This window comes from Podarcis melisellensis (genome assembly GCF_964234715.1).
Source record: "Podarcis melisellensis genome assembly, chromosome: 17".
In the NCBI taxonomy this organism is placed as follows: domain Eukaryota; kingdom Metazoa; phylum Chordata; class Lepidosauria; order Squamata; family Lacertidae; genus Podarcis; species Podarcis melisellensis.
Window position 1 is genome coordinate 6,309,001 of NC_138534.1, and position 15,128 is coordinate 6,324,128.

At 43.6% G+C, this 15,128-nt stretch overlaps 1 protein-coding gene across 1 annotated transcript; it reads left to right on the plus strand.

Moving 5' to 3' along the window:
* Positions 1-3,281: 3,281 nt before the first annotated feature.
* Positions 3,282-13,193, plus strand: LOC309359677 (uncharacterized protein; the record flags this gene model as incomplete). Its single annotated transcript, XM_081893552.1, has 2 exons — positions 3,282-4,230; positions 12,241-13,193. The coding sequence occupies 2 exons, from the start codon at positions 3,282-3,284 to the stop codon at positions 13,191-13,193; spliced, it is 1,902 nt and encodes a 633-aa protein (XP_081749678.1).
* Between the last annotated feature and the right edge of the window lie 1,935 nt (positions 13,194-15,128).

The following is a 15,128-nucleotide window of genomic DNA, read 5'->3' on the forward strand; positions in this document are numbered from 1 at the left end:
TGAGAAGGTGGGGAGGGGTATTACTCAGAAGGGTGGTGGGAATGGGTGATTGGCAGATAGCTGTGATGAGCCTGTTGACGACTCTTAACGACTGCAATAGGTCTTACAGGAAAAAGCAAGGGGTGAGAAGGTGAAAAGTGGCTTTGTCATGTATAATGAGATAAGAATCCAATGTCTTTGTTCAGGCCAGGTTTCTCCATGGTTTTAAGTTTGGTAATGAGTTGCAATTCAGCAGCTTCTCTTTCCAGTCTATTTCTGAAATTCCTTTGTAGTAAAACAGCTACAACAGGGGAATAATAATAAAAGTGACCTACTGATAGGTTTGTTGTAAAGATGACTTTGAAGATCATGCATTGTATTATTTTCTGAATTTCCCCCCGAAAGCTCATCCTTAGATATGGTGTATGTCTGGGGTCCCCAATGTGGCTGTGGGCATCATAGTACCCCCACAAACAAGGCCCCATGCCCCTCCCATGTTTTTAAAAAATAAATTGAGGAGGGTTTTTTGGATGGGAGTTATTTGATATGGAGGAGTTTGGATTTGGATTTGATATCCCGCTTTATCACTACCCGAAGGAGTCTCAAAGCGGCTGACATTCTCCTTTCCCTTCCTTCCCCACAACTAACACTCTGTGAGTTGAGTGGGGCTGAGAGACTTCGAAGAAGTGTGACTGGCCCAAGGTCACCCAGCAGCTGCAGGTGGAGGAGCGGGGAAGCGAACCCGGTTTACCAGATTACGAGTCTGGTTTTTTTCATGGGAGGATGTTTTCTACTTTTTATTTGTTGGTGTTTGTTTTTGGGGGGTGTTTTGCCTATTCGGAGGGGGCTGTTCTGAGACTTGCCAGTTTCTCTTCTGTGAAAAGGGTATTTTCTGGTGCCCATAACAGTTTCTTAGATTTCCAGCTGTGCTCCCAGGCCCCCACAGGTTGAGGACCTGTGTCTTAAGTTATCTTTCACTAAAGTGGAAAAGTGAGTGAAAGTTGGGTTGGAAAATCTCCTGATGGCTGTATGGAGGGACTTGGAGATTTCATACCACAGAACCTGCAGTGCGGTGCTCTAATTTTGATTAACAACTTCCCTGTGGAGTTATGCTCTCCTGCTGCTTTTGTCCTTGGAAACCAAAGCCCATGCCATTGAAATGCTCTCCAGTTTGATACAACGTTTATATGCTCTTCTTTGCTGCTGTTTCAGTTTATGTACTTCAGTGAAACCAATGTACAGGTATGCAAGTCCTTCTTGCCCTTTCAACTTTGCAAGCATAGCTGGGGTTTTCATTACCATTTGGCATGATCGACAGTTGATTACATTTATCCTCTGTTCTCTGACTTATTTTCTCACCGGAATTCCTGCTTCCCATCAGTTCATTACTTTCACATTGAAATCTAAAGGTCCTGTTTTATGCTGACTGCCGCCTTAAGCTAGTTCCACAATCTCCAATTGCTTTCCCTCCATATAGGAAAGCAGAAAACAATTTATCATCATCATCATCATCATTACTATCCCTTTGTCAAACTACCAAGATTCAACAAGGTGAGTCTGAACCTTGTAGGTAATATTCTGCTATGTTTCCAGGGTGGTGATTGATGCTGCACAGGTGACACGATAGAGCATAGATGGTGACCCTGTGGTCCTCCAGGTGTTTCTGGACTGCCATCATCTCTCATGCTTGGGCATACTGTCTGGGGCTGACGGGAGATGACGTCCAACAACATCTGGAGATCCACAGGCTCCCCATCCCTGCTATACAGCTCCAAAAGGAACAGGATAGAAGCAGGAACCTTATTTTAGAAGCTGCTGAGCTTTTTCATAAATGCCTTATTCAAGATGCCCAGGTATCCCTCTGAATGTCATTTTGCCATTGTCTCTGGGGCAAATTAGATATTATTTATTCTTTTAAATATGTGTTCATAATCTGGCCATTTTCATTTTGGGGAAAAGCGGTCGGGGGTGTGTGTGGAGCAGCTGCACAGAGCCTAGTCCAGAAAGTGTTTCTGATCTGGACACTATTTCCCCAACATTAATCTCCCTAGTACTGTATTTGACCCCAGCAGCACTGTTTGCAGGAAACAACCATTATTTTGGTTGAGTGCAGAGGTAAATAATGAATTCCATTTTCAAACTCAGAGAGGCTGACTGGCAGATGAGCAACAAAGTGGCAAATGCAATTCAATGTAGGTAAATGTAAAGGGATGCATATAAGAGGTGGGGGAAGAGGCCAACTTTCAGAATTTTTTAGCTGTGAGTGAAATCAGAACTGTGATTGATGATTCAGTTATTTGGACACAGGCTAGAGAAATCTCTGGTATCCTAAAGAGCTGCTGTTTTCCCCTCCCCTTTAGTGAACTTTTCTTTCTTTCTTTCTTTCTTTCTTTCTTCCTTTCTTTCTTTCTTTCTTTCTTTCTTTCTAGTACTTGGAGTCTCTGTAATGCTGAAGACCTACTAACTTCCCCACTTCCCCCCTCCCTTTCATCCTAACAACCAAGACTTACTGTATCTTTCCTCTGGTAGTTTAATCTGAGAGAAGGTACTCCCTACATACTGTTTTCTTCAAATGCTACCACACAGTAAGAAGCTGAAATCCAAGCAGTCATTAAGAATTCAGTCTATAGGTAACCTAGGTGGAATCTAGCCAAATATAAAAACTGGTTTGGAAATGTATCTTTAAGCATTTTTTAAAAATACATTGAATTTCCCATAAGACTCACCATCGGCATCTAGTGTCACATTGTATGTTGCACTTAAAACATACTTAAAACGTTTATTTGCAGCTGTACAGCTGAGTCCCTACAGTACAATGGTCTGCACGCCTATTCAGAAGTAAGGCTCTTTGTATTTAATGGAGTTTACTCCCAGGTAAGCGGGTACAGGATTGCAGCATTGGAATTCTTGTGAGGAAGTAGTAGAAGGTTCGTAGTTAAGGAGTCAGTGCAAAACCAGCAGATCCTGAATAAAGCCAGCCTATTCTTTTATTCATTTATTAAATTTCTGTGCCTCCCTTCATCCAAGGATCACAGGGCAGTTTACAGTATAGAAACACAAAAACGCACAACACAGTAATAAACAAAAGCAATACCCTCCCTGTTTAAAAGGCCGTAATTATCCAAAGGGCACCAAGGTAGAGAGGAAGCCCAATTTGTCTGCTTGGTCATATTAAGATTCCCTGCATCTATCATCTTTGAAACTAGATTTGTTAATTTTATTATTGCATAAGATGAAGTATAGAACCTGGGTGTAGATAAGAACATGATTCCATCTCTTTTATTCTCATTCTCAGCAGAGCCATGGAAAAGGGACAAGACAACCAAACCAGCTTTGCTGGATTCATCCTTCTGGGCCTCTCCTCTGCGCCAGAGTTTGGGGGACTCCTCTTTCCCATCTTCCTCTTTATGTACCTAATTAGCCTTCTGGGGAACCTCTTGATCATCATCCTGATCTTCTCCAACAGCTCTCTCTTCTATGCCCCCATGTACTTCTTCCTCAGCCACCTGTCCTTGGCTGACATCGGATTCAGCTCCAACACTGTGCCCAAGATGCTGCACATCTTGGTTTCTCAATCAAACACCATCTCCTACAACGGCTGCCTGGCCCAACTGTATTTCTTTGTGGTCTTTTGCACCACAGATAACTTCCTCTTGGCCTCCATGGCATATGACCGCTACGTGGCCATCTGCCACCCGCTACATTACACAACCATCATGAGCTACAAGCGCTGCCTGCTGTTGGCTTCTGGGTCTTGGCTCCTGTCTTTTTCCCAGGGAATACTGTATATATCTACGATCTCTAAACTCTCCTTCTGTGGCTCCCGAGAAATCCCCCATTTCTTCTGCGACATGCACCCTTTGCTCAAGCTCTCCTGCTCAGACACCTCATCAGCTGAAACACTGCTCATGATTGAAGGCACAGCAACAATGCTTGGACCCCTCATACTCATTCTCCTCTCCTACCTCTTCATTTTATCGATGGTTTTGAAGGTCCCATCAGCTTCTGGGAAGTATAAGGCCTTCTCCACTTGCAGCGCCCACCTCACCACTGTGGCCATATTCTATGGCAGCCTGATGGGCACCTACATCCGCCCCTCGTCCACCTACTCTGGCTCCAGATTGAAAGTGGCATCTATATTCTACACGGTGGTGACGCCGATGCTCAATCCTTTCATATATAGCCTGAGGAACACTGAGATGCACGAGGCAATGAGAAGGCTACTGAGACTTTGGTTTCAGAGGACAAGAAGCATAGAGGATATGAGATGACTAAAGAGTCAGCCATGCATCAGTTTGGAAAACCAACAAAGAGGGCAATCAGTGGGAAGATGCCGACTTTTATCTAGCTTTTCAGCCATTTGCTACATTTATAAAACCACAATAGTTGCTCCAGCTAAATTTATACTGTAGTTGCTGGACTGCTTCTGAGTACAATTCAAAGTGTAGCCTTCAAAGCCCTATTTGGCTTAAGATGGAGGTGTCTAAAAGAAAGGCTGCTTGCTCCATGGGAACTTTCCTGAACACTGAGGTCATTTTCTGCGTCCTCACTTTCAGACGTTAGACATGTAACAACTCAGGAATGAGCCTTTTCCGTGGTGGCCACACACCTCTCTTCAAAGAGAGACTTGCCTGTCGACAAATATTCAGGGGAGGCACCTTAGCTTGCAGGTAGAGGAACTGCTTTGCTTGCAAACAGTCCCAAATTCAATCCCAGGCACCTCCAGGTAGGGCTGCTGTCAGTCCATGTCAGCAGGACTGAGTTCTCTGGACGATTGGGCTGAGATGGTATCAGGCAGCTTTCAGTGTGCCTCTGTTCTTCTCTGCCAGATGAAGAACTTTTAAAATTCCCCCAGGTCTTTTAATATACCTTTAAAATCTTCTTAAAGATACAGGCATTCCAGTCCTGTGTGCTGGTTATTTTTAATTATTTAATTAATTAATAATTTAATATTTAACTATTTTTAATAGTTAGGTTGCCAGATTCCTTTCAACAGAAGGCTGGCATATCAAATGCTTTAAGTAAAGAAATGTATTTCTTCTTATCCACCCCCAAATGGATCTATGCATCTAGATGAACTGCAGGACTGAGATATGAATAAGAATGCATTCACATTCTCATTAGACCCATGGAACAAACTGACCTTACTCGATTCATCCTGCTGGGTCTCTCATCTGCACCAGACTTCCAGGAACTCCTCTTCCCCATTTTCCTCTCCTTGGGCCTCTCGGGAACCTCTTGATTTTCTTGCTGATCTTCTCCAACACCAGCCATTTGCATGCCCACGTGTATTTCTTCCTCAAACACCGGTCATTGACTGATCTAGGAATCATCTCCACCACAGTACCTAAAATGCTTCCGATCTTGCTGGCTCAGACATACACCTATAGCGGCTGCACTTCTTTTTGCTCTCTTGCACCACAGATAACTTCATTTTGGCCTCCATGGCATGAGACTGCTATGTGGCCATTTGCCACCCACTACATGACTCCACTATACGCACTGGCTGCTGTTGGCTGCTGGGTCTTGGCTCCTGGCACATGCCCACTCTCTGTTGTATGTTCTTTAGGTATCTGGCTTCACCTTTTGTGCATCTCAAAAAATCCTCCATTTCTTCTGTGACCCTCTACCCTTTACTGAAGCTGCTCAGATACTTCCTATGTTGAAATGCTGCTGGTCAGTGAAGGTACCACAGCTGCTCTTGGACCTCTCATCCTCTTCTCCTACATCTTCACTGTACCCAAGGTGTTGAAGGTCCCATCAACCTCTGGGAGGCACAAGGCCTTCTCCATTTGCAGCACCCAGCTCACCACTGTGGCCTTGCACTATGGCAACCTGATAGGCATCTACACCTGCCCATCATCCACCTACTCTGGCTCCAGATCGAAAGTGGCATCTATATTCCATACTGTGGTCACCCCTGTGCTCAATCCATTCATTTACAACTTGAGGAACAATGAGATGCAGAAGGTCACAAGGAGATTCTGGAGGGCTTGGTTTCTGAAGTGGAGAAGCTTGGGGGACCTATGAAAGGCATGGAGTGGTCCTTCAAAGAATATATTGCATGGAGAAGAAGGCACTGAAATAGTTCAGAGTGCTTTTGCCACATAGCAGCTGCCCTTTGTACTCACTTTCATGGGACTTCACAACTGCAGCTGAGAGGCAGCCATTTTTCTGTGGTGCAACTCTATGAAGTCCTAGTCTACATTTCTATGGGGAGGGGGGAAACTACAGTGGGATTGAGCAGATGAGACCAATAGTGGGTCCAACAGTCAAGAAGGTGTTTTCTGCACACGCTGTAGAGGGAAGTGAGAATAATAGAATCACAGAGTTCCTTTAGTCCAACCCCCTGCAATGCAGGAATTGAGGGCAGTTGAGGATCATCAACCTGGGAAAGTAACCCACTTGGGAGAAGGAAAACTCTGGTCCTAAATCTCCATTGCCTTGCAGGACATCTTTGGGAGAAGAAAAGGCTAGAGAATAAACCCTACACAAATCCGGAGAGGAGTCCCTATGATGGTTGGATGGTGCCTTGTGTGCCTTCTTCCAGCAACCAAGATGGTGCCAAACATATTGCTCTGCTTTCCTTTGGACCACATCAGCGAGGCCGAAAGCAGGGTCCTGTTGTCTGGGCAGCCCAGAACCTCCAGGCACACTGCCCAGGCTTGTGACCTGAGGAGGTCCATTCGGTGTTGCTAATGCAGAGGTTTGACTTCAGCCCCAGAGGCACTGTTTCCATTGCCGCTCAAGACAGAGGGACATCAACAACAACAACCAAAAACTCTGCTCGCCCCTGACCATTGTCCATGCTGTCCGGGGCTGGTGGAAGTTGCAGTCCAGCAACATCTGGACGGCCAGGGGTTCCCCATCTCTGTTTGATGGCATTTATTACCTTTTTATGCTGCTTGAGTTGTACTTCTGTATATTATTATTATTATTATTATTATTATTATTATTATTATTATTATTATTATTTATGTTGCACCCTCCCCAGCCAGAACCAGGCTCAGGGCAGCTAACATCAAAATATATAATACATTAAATCATAAAATTCAGCAATCAACTGAAATACAGCTTAAAATTGGATTAAAATCAAAATAAGATCAGATGACTACCCGCAAATTGTAACTATAACTATAGGGGTTGGGAACCTCAAGTACTCACCCGGCTCAGCTATTTGTATGAGCTGATGAAAGAGTTAGAGAGACCACTTATATGCAGAGTCTTGGAAAAGGAGTGGGGTCAGACTCAGCCCCGACCAAAGGCCAGGCGAACAGCTCTGTCCTGCAGAAAGATGTCAAGTCCCGCAGGGCCCTAGTCTCTTGTGGCAGGGCGTTCCACCAGACTGGGGCCAGGGCCAAAAAGGCCCTGGCTCTGGTTGAGGCCAGTCCAACCTCCTTGAGGCCTAGGACCTTCAAGATGTTATTGTTTGTGGACCGTAAGGTCCTCCATGGGGCATACCAGGAGAGGCAGTCCCGTAGGTACAAGGGTCCCAGGTCATATGTCGTATTAGTTACTTATGTATAGTGATCTTAGTTAATTCAATTTTATTGTAAACCACTGTTGTGAATTGTGTTAAAGACTGATATATAAAAACTGTTATAATAAATGAATTCATAATATAATTCATTCTTTATTTACATTCACAGAGTGACTTGCAGTAATATTAAAACACATGGCAGAGCAATCCTAACCCTCAGGTCTACTGGCAGAGGCCTAGACTGGAGAGAAGTGGAGATGTTTCTCCACTGAAAAAGGACATCCACCACAGAGGAACTCCCTGTGTTTACAGATAGATCAGTGAATGTAGCGTCTAGCCAACAGAAGGCCCTGATATGGGAACTGTTAAGTTGTGGGTGAACATATCAGACGACACAGTGATTCTTCAAACAGCTACAGGTATTGTTTATTCACAGGCCAGGACAGAACTGAACTGAAGGGCTCAGTCAGCCTGCTTATATAGAGCTCCAGTACTACGTTACTGTAACAACTTTCTAAAACTATCCAATCACTGAATGTCACTTTTGATCCTTCATTTGCATAACTATCTACAGTATCCAACCAATCACTGAACGTCACTTTCGATCCTTCATTTGCATAACTATCTACAGTATCCCCCTGCTGGCCCAGGGTGAGAACTTCAGTACATAATAGGAACAGAATCCACATTTTCCTCTTCACAGAGCAGAACTCTTAACTACACAGATACAGGCCAAAAAGAAAATGAACTCACAACTGAACTTCCACAGTCTCTCAAAGGGACCTATTCCATGATGCACAACCTCCCAGCCCCAGGTATAGGATACTCCCAACTCTATAGCCTGGTACCAAGAAGCTTTAGGTGGCGAGGGAGGCTGCACATGCATTCTGCAAAATATCACTGAGGCAGGAATAGTGCATAAGTAGTGGATAGATACTGAACCCTCCACACAACATGCTCCCCCAGTGTTACTGCATTATTGCCATCCAGAGGGTCACTCTTGCACTACAGCAATACAAAAGCAGAACAAAAATATCCCTGGAAAATTGGTGGCATGGAAATGGAAATGAAGCAGTATGCCTGCCCAAAAACTTTTGCAGAAACTAACAGTATTGAAATGGGGATAATGTATAACCCCAATACCATATGATATGTTAAATTGACTATTACTATATAGTCCCATAGGATGCGGGTGGTGCTATGGTCTAAACCACAGAGCCTAGGGCTTGCTGATTGGAAGGTCAGTGGTTTGAATCCCTGCAACGGGGTGAGCTCCCATTGTTCGGTCCCAGCTTCTGCCCACCTAGCAGTTCGAAAGCACGTCAAAGTGCAAGTAGATAAATAGGTACCACTCCAGCGGGAAGGTAAATGTCATTTCTGTGCGCTGCTCTGGTTTCGCCAGAAGCGGCTTAGTCATGCTGGCCACATGACCCGGAAAAACTGTTTGCAGACAAATGTTGGCTCCTTTGACCAGTAAAGCGAGATGAGCGCCGCAACCCCAGAGTCATTTGCGACTGGACCTAACGTTCAGGGGTACCTTTACCTTTTATACAGTCCCATAAACTTTAAGAAATATTATATAAGCCAGAGGGCTGAGGTATAAATCATATCATCATCATTACTGTCAAAATATTTTCATGTAAAGATGGAATAAATGTTTGGATTGCTGTAGGTTACATGGAGTATTTCTGAGTGTTAATGATGGATTCTTAAAGTTCTGATGTGGAAGATAACTGGAGATGATTAGTGTAATATTTCTCTTCTGTTGATATGCTATCTTTTCTGTTGGATGGAAATAATAAAAATAGTAATAAAAGATTAGAGAAATTCAGGGGGAAATATACATCATAAGATAAAACTACACATTAAGATACATGTCAACTACATATGTGAGTCGATCTGCCTAAGCAAAAATGTTTTCAGCAGATGCCGTAAACAGCGCAACAATAACTGCTGCCTGCTTCTTTGGTGCAGAGGTGGAGAGAAGGTATACTGGGATCTACTGGTAAATCTATCTGGGTGACTTGTAGCAGATCAATAAGTGTTTCTTATTTCCAGTTGTTTATCAACGACAACAGTGCTACAATCAATGCTATTTTTCTAGAAAAAGAGGTGCCGGAACTCACCTCCCTTGTTCTCCTAAAATGGCAATGGTGCCCACCTGAGAGGTGCCAGAACTGAGTTCCGGTGAGTTCTGGCTGAAAAAAAAAAGCCCTGGCTACAACCACTTTCCCCACCTAAATTAGACTGCTGAAATGAAGATAGCTAATTGGGGTGGACTTTTGAGTCAAAGACCATAAGCTCAGTTTAGTTCTGATTCTGAAAGCCAACTCTTAGGGCTCAGAATGTGCCCAGAAGCCCCTTGCTCTTTAAGTCTAACAGTATTATCTTCTTTCCAGTAGCACCTTAAAGACCAACTAAGTTAGTTCTTGGTATGAGCTTTCGTGTGCATGCACACGAAAGCTCATACCAAGAACTAACTTAGTTGGTCTTTAAGGTGCTACTGGAAGGAATTTTTTTGTTTTGTTTTGACTATGGCAGACCAACACGGCTACCTATCTGTAACTAGTATTATCTTCTGTTCTTGTCTCTGGGTGGTAGATACTTGGGGGTGGACAGGGGGCATCCTGGCAACAAACAAAGTAGATCCAACAAGCCTTAAGTCTGCCACATCTGTGCTTGCAAACACCACTTGAAACACCCTATGGCTATTCTTCAAGTGGAAGGAGTGGTGGCACTGAAGGATTCCCAAGTGAAGGGAGCTGTTTCGAAGTTAACAAGTTCCTTGTGGGATACACAGTGCCAAACACCACTGAAACAGGGAAATAAAACATGTCCCTCAGAGACATAAATCATCTTCTCAACTGAAAAATACCCCAATGCCATGCAGATGCGTGCTCTTCCATGCTGCAACAACCCAGGTTAGGACTCAAGAAAGGAAGGTAAATCTGTTTTGTAACGTAAGGACTGCAAGATCAGCAGTGACACTGTGCGATAGACGGACAGAAAAATCTACATGACTTCGTTTTTCTGCAGCAGAGAGCCTTGCTAACTCGACATTTCTGGCTGAGTCACAGTGCTAATGGATTGTCATGCCACGACTTTCCCCTGCTCGCCCCAATTCCCTTTCAACCACTGGACCTCATTTCATTTGCTCTCTTCCTGCTGGAATCTGATGACTTCTTCCACATTGAGATGACAACCTGCTGAGCAAGTTGGACATTGCTTACCTGCTGAGCACCTGCACTGTATAAAATCTGGGTTGCCTGGAGCCAGGAATCTTTGCTAACCTGAGACTGGGCCTGGACCCCTCCAGCCGGGGGCTCAGAGCTCTCCTGCTTTCTATACAGGGCATCCATTTCGTTTGGTTTCATTGCAAACTCTTTCCACACTATATGCTATCTGCTCTCTCCCAACTAGTCCTCCATTGCAGAGAGAGGATGTAATTCAGCCGTTTTGAGATATTGTCAAGAGCAACGGCAGATCAGCTCAACATGGATCAAACAAGAAGGCTTATGGTGTAGACCAGAAATGAATTTACTTACACACACACACACACACACACACACACACACACACACACAAATCCCTTCTGTGAATGTAAATGCCAAATATCCCCCAGTGTTTCCTTAGAGAATGTGTTCTAATAGCAACTACAGTAAGTAAAGAAGGGGAAGGAATCTGTTAGGTAGGCAGCAGTCAGCATCCAAGTTTATTTATTTATCGTCGTATTTACATGTCTCATTTCTAAAAGATTTTCCACAAGGTGACTTGCAACAAATTTCAGAGGTACTCAGGAGGCTCCTTCTAGGTTTACAGACAGAGTGGTATCTTGAGGACTCTGCTGTTATGGATGTGATTCTTAATGGCAGGAGGTTTAAAAGAAACATTTCCTGAGATGAAGGGATGAATGAGGTAGACCATCTACTCTTCTCTCCTTCCTTTTTTAGTCTGATTCATTCTCTCACTCTCTTAATTTGAGAGCTCCTCATGTGTCCACTTCCATGCTTTCGCACAAACCCTGAAGGGAAGGAATAATTTCTCCAAGAGCAGGTACCATGTAGTTTAGAAAATCCATGGTGTGACAACTGAGATCATCTCATGCAGATTGCTGTTGTCATTTAGTGATGGCAAAGGGATGCATTTACCTCCCATAAGCACACTCTGTTTCCAGTCACATGTAATTCCTCCTCAAAGGCATCTGTATCTCTGGTTATTATGAGGCATAAAATAATAATAGCAAATGCTTCAAAAAATTAAGGTGATCTCTCTCACACACACACACACACACACACACACACACACACACACACATTTATATAGAGCACATTGCAATAGTCCAAGCGGGAGATAACCAGAGCATGGACCACTCTGGCAAGACAGTGCACAGGCAGGTAGGGTCTCAACCTGCATAGCAGATGGAGCTGGTAGGCAGCCTCCCTGGACACAGAATTAACCTGTGACTCCATGGATAGCTGTTAGTCCAAAAGACTCCCAGGCTGTGCATCTGGTCCTTCAGGGCACAGTTACCCCATTGGAGATCAGGGAGTTCTCCATGCCTGCCCACCCCATCCCCCCAAAACAATACTTTTGCCTTGTTGGAATTCAACTTCAATACATTAGCTGCCATCCATCCTCCAGCCACCTCCAGACACTCATATGGATGAGCAAGCCTCTCTTCCCTTCCCCCACCAGCCTAAGACATTCACCTTGGTCCTTTTAGTGGGTGTGTCAAGAAGTTGTACATGCCTGTCTCTCTTCCCTTACTTTTCACAGCTGAGCCATGGGAGAAGAGAACCACACGGGCCCATTGCAGTTCATTCTCCTGGATGTCTCTGCCCAGCCAGAGCATCAGCATCTCTTTGCCTTGCTCTTCCTCACCATGTACCTGTTGATCCTTCTGGGGAACTTGCTGATTGTCCTGCTGGTCTACTCTGATGCTCACCTCCTCCACACACCAATGTATTTTTTCCTTAGCCACCTTTCTTTGGCAGACGTGGGCTTTGCTTCTGTGATTGTCCCCAAGATGCTGCAGAACCTCCTCTTTCAGGTCAAGACCATCTCCTATGGTGGTTGCTTTTTGCAGATGTATTTCTACATGGCGTTTGGCAACACAGACAGCTTCATCTTGGCTTCTATGGCTTATGATCGCTATGTGGCCATCTGCCACCCATTACACTATGCCACACGCATGAACCACAAACGTTGCCTCCTACTGGTGATTGGTTCTTGGCTCCTGGCATCTCTCCATTCCCTTCTGTATACGCTGTTAATGTCCCATCTGACCTTCTGCTCCTCTCAGGAGATCCCCCAATTCTTCTGTGAGATCTACCCATTGCTGGGACTTGCGTGCTCAGACACAAGCACTGTGAAGACCACAGCTCAAATCGAGGGCTTTTTGGATGTTTTGGGCCCATTCTTCCTCATTGTGATTTCCTACGTGTACATTTTTTACACCATTCTAAATGTCCCATCCACCAGTGGGAAGCGCAAGGCCTTCTCCACGTGTGGTTCTCATCTGGCTGTGGTAGTCCTCTTCTATGGCACCCTCTGTTGGGTCTACTTGCCGCCGACCTACTCCAGGAAGTCTGACCGGAATAGCATTGTCGCTTCTCTCATGTACACTGTGGTGACCCCCATGCTGAACCCCTTCATTTACACCCTCAGGAATAAGGAGATGAAAGCTGCTTTGAGAAGACTGATCATCAAGATGAAAATGGTTCAAGGATGTTAGAAGACAAAGGACACCAGGGAAGATTTAAACAGGCTTCATGGTTATCCCTTCTCTGTCAAAAACCATATTTAAGTGTGGGGGGTGAGAGATCTCTGTGAGTCCTCAGCATCCTCATCCAACTTAAATTTCAGAATTCTTAGGGAGAAGTTAGAACTGGTATGTAAAATCTATACAGCTGATTTTCACCAGATTTTTCTGCTTAATAAAATACTGAGTGATGGGGTGTGATTTATTATGATTAATACACATTTATCTCAATCTTCTTCAATGGAGCTCAGGGTAGTTTACATTACTCCTCCTTGCCTCCTTGCGACACTCCTGTGTGGAAGATTAGGCTGGGAGAAGAGGCCCAAGTTGAAATTCACCAACCCTGATCCCAAAATGCAGAGACAATTTTGCCCCCCTCATTCACTTGAAACCTCCCCAAGAATCCATCCACAAGTTTGTCAAAATGCACTTTTTAAAAAAAAAAAAGATATTTTATTAGATTTTACAAAAGTTAACAACAATAAAAAAACCAACAAACACACACGTCAAAAATACAAACAAAAAGACAGAAAAAAACTAAAAAACATGAAAAAGAAAATTCAACATTATAAAAAAAACTCTGTTTCAAATTAATACCCTTCCAAATCTTATTTTCCTTACTTCCACCTGCCTTCCTTTCATGTATTCCATTTTAAAAATTAATTCAGCAATTATCCTATTATTCAAATTTTATCCTTTATCCTTCCCTTTATACAAAATGCACTTTTGAGATGAATTCTAGCAGCTCCCAGGATCTCTATAACACAACAGTAAAGGCAAAGGGTAAAGCGACTCCTGACAGTTACGTCCAGTCGCGAACAACTCTGGGGTTGCGGCACTCATATCACTTTACTGTCCGAGGGAGCCGGCGTTTGTCCACAGACAGTTTTTCCGGGTCATGTGGCCAGCATGACTAAGCCGCTTCTAGCAAACCAGAGCAGCGCACGGAAATGCCATTTACCTTCCTGCCAGAGTGGTACCTATTTATCTACCTGCACTTTGACGTCCTTTCAAACTGCTAGGTTGGCAAGAGCAGGGACCAAGCAACGGGAACTCACCCCATCACGGGGATTCGAACCGCTGACCTCCTGATCGGCAAGCCCTAGGATCTATGGTTTAGACCACAGCGCCACCCATGTCCCACAACAGTCCCAAAACACAACAGTAGAAACTGTTAATTGTTATATATTTTATAATGGTATAAAAATCTCTGGAATTTAATTATTACAAAAAAATAATGCAAGTTAATTGGAATCTAAGGGAAAGGAAGATCCTGATAATTTCTATTCAATATGTGATATTTTATTTCATACAATTTCAGATTTACTAGCATTTCTACTCATGAGGAAAATGGTTCTCACGATTTTAGATTCTGTTATTATATGTTTATATTTTGTATGCCCTGCCTTTTAGTTGGCTATATTAATGATTTTTTGTCGTTGTTTACTTGTCTCTGTGGTTCCATAACAATATGAAAACTAATAAAAATAAGTTTGAAAAATATATTATACAATGAGCTCATCCTGATTTACTTGCACAAAGCTTCCACACAGGTTAGGCTACATCTGGTCCTTATTGAGAATTAATCTGGGTTGGTTTGTCTTCTCACTGTTATAGGACAGTGAGCAGATTGGATTTCCTTGCTTGGTGTTTATGTATCTTCTCTCTTCTTAATCCACACTTTTCAATGCATTTTCCTATCACTTTAACGACCACAAGAAGTAGGGTTTTTTTTCCATAAAGGGTGATAAATTGCACAAACTTAAATTTTCCAGAATATGCTTGACTGCCTCAAGTATAAAACCGACAGTCTGGAGGCACTCAAGAAGACATCACACCCCATAAATAGCAGAGTGTTTCTGGAGATTTCATAGATACTTGTCTCTTAATTTGGAAGCTAACAGGTAG